General features: G+C 48.3%; 1 protein-coding gene across 3 annotated transcripts in view; it reads left to right on the forward strand.

Annotated features, from left to right (window-relative positions):
- rgs19 (regulator of G protein signaling 19) overlaps positions 1 to 4,549 on the forward strand; it is a 5,149-nt gene extending 600 nt beyond the window's left edge. For 2 of the 3 annotated variants that reach the window (XM_076139719.1, XM_076139720.1), the window contains exons 2-6: positions 1,778 to 1,882; positions 2,390 to 2,538; positions 2,725 to 2,826; positions 3,093 to 3,327; positions 3,717 to 4,549. In XM_076139719.1, the coding sequence (XP_075995834.1) occupies positions 1,868 to 1,882; positions 2,390 to 2,538; positions 2,725 to 2,826; positions 3,093 to 3,327; positions 3,717 to 3,896 (681 nt within the window). In that variant the 5' untranslated portion in view covers positions 1,778 to 1,867 and the 3' untranslated portion in view covers positions 3,897 to 4,549. The remainder of the gene's footprint in view (positions 1 to 1,777; positions 1,883 to 2,389; positions 2,539 to 2,724; positions 2,827 to 3,092; positions 3,328 to 3,716) is intronic. The other variant, XM_076139721.1, reaches the window with a different exon arrangement.
- Positions 4,550 to 5,000: the final 451 nt, after the last annotated feature.

The following is a 5,000-nucleotide window of genomic DNA, read 5'->3' on the forward strand; positions in this document are numbered from 1 at the left end:
ACACACATACAAGTGCAGTCAAGTCCCAAGACTCATGACCCAGACTGTCCACCGAGTGGCGCTGTAGCACTGGGCAACTGAAAGGGCTGTCATTGCCCAGAGGAAGTCCCTCCCCTCCCAGTTTTTTGAGAATGTTCTGAATTTCTTACTGCAGCTCTCTTGACAAAAGCCAGGTATTATATGAGATGCTAACTGCAGACTCTTCTCTGGTTAAGACTCAATCACAACAATGGCCGCCTTTAGTTTACAGTCACAAGTTAGTCAGGTGTGTGTGTGTGTGTGTGTGTGTGTGTGTGTGTGTGTGTGTGTGTGTGTGTGTGGCTCTACTGTTTCTCTTCATGTCTGAACCTTAAACCTCTAAATTGGCTCTGAATCAACATTTGCTCCAATCAAAAATCTAAATGGGCTAAAGATGGAAAAAGTTCCCCTGTAGCTCCTGAGCTGATGCTCTTCTAACCAGGCCACGCCCACCGCCCTGCAGTGTGAAGCCACGCCCACCGACCTGCAGTGTGAAGCCACGCCAGCTGACCTGAAATGCAGAACTCAGATCTTTCTTTTTTTTTTTTTTGTAGATTTTTTTTTAGAAATTATAATTGAGATGTTTTATGATAAATTTAAGTTTGAAATTTAAATTTATAAATATATATGAATATTTATTTTACTTTTAACAGCACAGCAAAATGAAAAAGTCCAACTTGGAGCTGAGAAGTTAAAGCATCTCCACTTCCTGTCTCTCTGAAGCCCCTCCCCCCCAACAGAAGTAAAGGAAACATTGCAAATAAAATCAGAAATAAAATCAGGAGAATCATGTATTTTTATCTGAAGTTATATTCTGATTGTTTCTGCCTTTGCTGTTGATGATGATGATGAAGATGATTCACGAGCTGACTGCACTGCCGGGGCTCAAAGTGGAGTGGAGATATTTTTCTTCTGGTTTCTCGTTGCTTCACTTCCTCTTTCTTCACTGTGTCTTTACCTGCTTCCTCTTTTTCTAAGTTGCTTTCCTTCCTTTTCCTCTTCCTCTCTCTGTAACCTTCACATTAAAGGTTCTTGGGTTCTCGCCGGTCACAGCGTCTGGGGTTTGTCCAGGAGCTAAAGTGAAGTTCATGTTTGTGGAGGTCAGAGCCGACATGTCTGCAGACTCACTGTGGTCTCTGCATGAGGCTGGACGCTGTGATGGGGGTCTGGAGGTCTGGGGCTCTGGGGGTCTGATGCTCTTGTGGTCTGGTGCTCTGGGGGTCTGATACTCTAGTGGTCTAAGGGTCTGGGGCTCTGGGGGTCTGGGGCTCTGGTGTGAGCCTGAGGTCAGGTGCAGCTTTGACCCATTCTGACCACGACTTTCCCACATTAATTTGGTTTGGTGGGGAGCAGAGTGAGATGTTTCCAGATGTTTCCATGTGACAATCAAGACCAGTTTGGCTAAATGAAAGGGCAGCTTAGCCTGGTTAGCTCTGGTGGTTGTATTGGGGGGTTGCTGGTCCTGCTGCTCTCACCCTTCCGTCCAGGAACACATCCAAGCTTCATGGATTCAATCTGCTCTGGTTTCCAGGCTTTGAAAATGAAAAAAGCTTGTTAGCATGGCTAACAGGTCACATGTTAGTTCTAGCTAACGCTACACTCACATGTTGTTGTCCATCACGCACACAGGCACGCAGCGACACGAGTGGCTGCACAGGAAGTGTTATTGACTTATTACAGCATAGAAGAACTGAAGAGGATGTGACATCATCATGTTTCCTGTGTGTGTGTGTGTGTGTGTGTGTGTGTGTGTGTGTAGGAGGGGGCCGAGGCAGACGGGGGAATGACATGCTTGTGTGCCGCCTGCCGACATCGCTGACGACTCCCACCCAACCATCTGTGCTCCAACATGACGGACATACTGGTAAAGAACCTGTGGCCCCTCCCTGTCTGTCTCTGTCTGTGTCTCTCTCTCTCTCTGTCCGTCTCTCTTGCTTTCTGTCTCTCTCTCATGAACTTAAATAAATCTCTGAACTGTGAGGAGCTTCTGAGGTTCTTTGAATCTTGATCTAAGGTGCTATAGATCTAGTGCCAGGCTGGAGGAGGAGCTTCAGCTTCTCTGATCTGTTGTGGTTCTGGAGGGAATCATGTGGGTCAGGGATGAGGTTTAGGGGATCTGGTAGCCGTTAGGGTTTTAGTGAGCCTGGGGATGTTCTGAAGGGGGCTGAAGAGATTCTTGGGGTTCTTGTCGAGGTTTCCCATGGATGTCAGGAAGTCTGTCACTCACAGCTCGTCACATGATGCATCATGTTTCTCAATCTGTCTCCATACACACTTCCTCTCTCCCTCTCTCTCTCTCTCTCTGTCTCTCTGTCTCTCTGTCTCTCTGTGTGTGTGTGTAATAGCGCCCTCTACCTGTCTGTCATCCCAGTACACAGGTCCGATCCCAGCTGAGCGGGGGGGCGAGCTGGCGGTGGTAGGTGGTTGCAGCGGAGGAGGGCGGAGCCTAACCAATACCCAGAATTCCCAACAGCCCAATACTTGTTGCTTCTGCTGGTGCTGCTGTTGCAGCTGCTCTTGGTAGGACGCACACATGCACACATACATGCACACATGCACACATACATGCACACACACACACACACATACATACATGCACACATACATGCACACATACATACATGCACACACACACACACACATGCACACACTCCTTGATGGAGGTACAGTTTGTGTTTTTGTCTGAAAGCCGTTTTATCATCTCAGTCTCACTGTCAGGAATGAAGAGGAGAGGAGGAAGAGGCAGAGGAGGAGGAGGAGGAAATCCCAGGACACCAGGATGGAAACCACACCAAACTGTGAAGCTTGGTGAGTCTGAAGCTCCAAACACTCTGAGACTAGACTAGTCCGGGGGACAGAGTCTGGACCTGTGGACTTGGAGAGGAACATCTGGGCTGATCTGCTGAGGCTGCTGCCTACAGGACCTGAAGCAGAGTAACACAGATGGATGATGGATGGATGCTCTTAGCACTATGTGGTTCTCTTGGTCCTGGTCTGATTTGATCTGTAAATTCCAGTGAAGTGCAGATTTATCTCAGACATCATGGAGGTCACATGTCTTCTCCTTTGTTCAGCACCAAACCCTCAGTAGAGGAGATCCGGCTCTGGTCTCAGTCCTTCAACAAGCTGATGAGGAACCCGGCGGGTCGGAACATTTTCCGTGAGTTCTTGCGAACGGAGTACAGCGAGGAGAACATGCTCTTCTGGTTGGCCTGCGAAGACCTCAAACGGGAAATCAACGAGAACATTGTTGAGGAGAAAGCGCGCTCCATCTACGAGGACTACATCTCCATCCTGTCGCCCAAGGAGGTACAACATGGGGACCACACTGTTTCATCTAAACCCCTCATTTCTTAATCCAGGTTGATAATAAGCGTGTTGATACATGTTACACTCACTCTGCTCAGTGGTGCTGTCAGCCTAAGAACCCTAAGGTCAAAGCTTGCATGTTGATATCCAGCGTACAGTTGCTTCCTCTCTTACTTCCTGCTGTACGTTGTGGCTGTGTGGAGGATTAAAGGTTTCTCCACCAGGGGGCGGAGTGATCTTCATCACCAGGAGCGTTGCCTGCTAACGCCACTTTTGTACGTGGTGCATCCTTCAACCTGGTTGGCCTTCTGTGTGCGTGCAGAAGCTTCAGATGAAACAGAACATGCGTGTTTATGCTTCACACTGATGTCTCTAAATGTCTCCTCTAGGTGAGTCTGGATGCCCGGGTCAGAGAGGTGATCAACAGGAAGGTGCAAGAACCCACGCCGCACACTTTTGAGGAGGCACAGCTGCAGATCTTCACGCTGATGCATAGGGACTCCTATCCACGATTCCTCTCCTCCAACATCTACAGGTCGCTCCTTCATGGTGGCTCTGGCACCTCCTAGTTCCTCCACCTACACTCAACCAGGAAACAAGCCCAGACCACTTCCTGCTTCATCCTCCAAATCCAAACGAATTGTCCCATAATCCTCCTGTGATCTGTCCATCAGTGGCTCCTCCCCCATACGGTCCATCTCCTGTCTGCACACCTCTGGATTTGTCAAAAGATGAACAGAAGAAGATGCCTCTCTCTCTCCTTCTTTCTGTTTCCTCTCTTTTGATGCTTTCTTTGGTTTATTCCTCCCCAATGGGGGATCAATCATTCCCCCGTTGTGATGGACAGATAGACAGACGGACAGACGGACGGACGGATAGACGGATGGACAGATGGATGTCGCCTCCCTCAGACTACTGATTTACAAACGGACAGACTTTTATTTTATTTTTTTCTTGATCTGTTGCTCCTTCCTGGTGGAGGATTGACCTGAAGCCACGCCTCCAACGCTGCCATAAACACTGGACACACAGACCAGGGTGGCCTGCCTGGGCCCTGCTGCTGACCTCTGACCTCTGTGACCTCACCACTGCCTGTTGCTCACTCAGAGGTGCAAACATGATGAAATGAACTTTGACACAGTTTGGCTTTTTATCTTTTTATTGCTATTTATTTTATATTTTGTTTTATCTGTGATTTTATCTGAACATATAAACACAAACTGGACATCGCTCTGCAGCATGAGAGTCCTTTCTTCTGATCATCTAAAGCTTCCTCACAGCAGCAGGAGCTCACTTGAGTCATTGAATGTTGATTGATAAGTTCAGAGCCCTACACACACACACACACGTGATGACTGTCATGTTGCTGTAACAGGAGTGAGGTTTGACAGAGAGCAAAGGGAGCTGTGCAGCAGAGGAGCTGGAGAACAGAAGAGATGTAGAGGACATGTTGGGCCCACGGCCTATAGTTACTATGGTAACTAGTTCCTGTTATGATCAGCTGAGCTGAGTCATGTTCCTCACAACTCGCTGCTCAATTTTGTCACTTTTGCCGACAAGAACATTTCTGTGCAGCACCGCTCGGCTACGACAACACAAACACACACAAGAGTCCTCTGACCCTGAGCCGCACAGACGGAGGCGCTGAACTCGACTTTCACATTGTTTACACT

This window comes from Genypterus blacodes, unplaced genomic scaffold (genome assembly GCF_046128005.1).
Source record: "Genypterus blacodes isolate CSIRO-AG114 ecotype Tasmania unplaced genomic scaffold, CSIRO-AGI_Gbla_v1 ptg000446l_1, whole genome shotgun sequence".
Taxonomy (NCBI): Eukaryota; Metazoa; Chordata; class Actinopteri; order Ophidiiformes; family Ophidiidae; genus Genypterus; species Genypterus blacodes.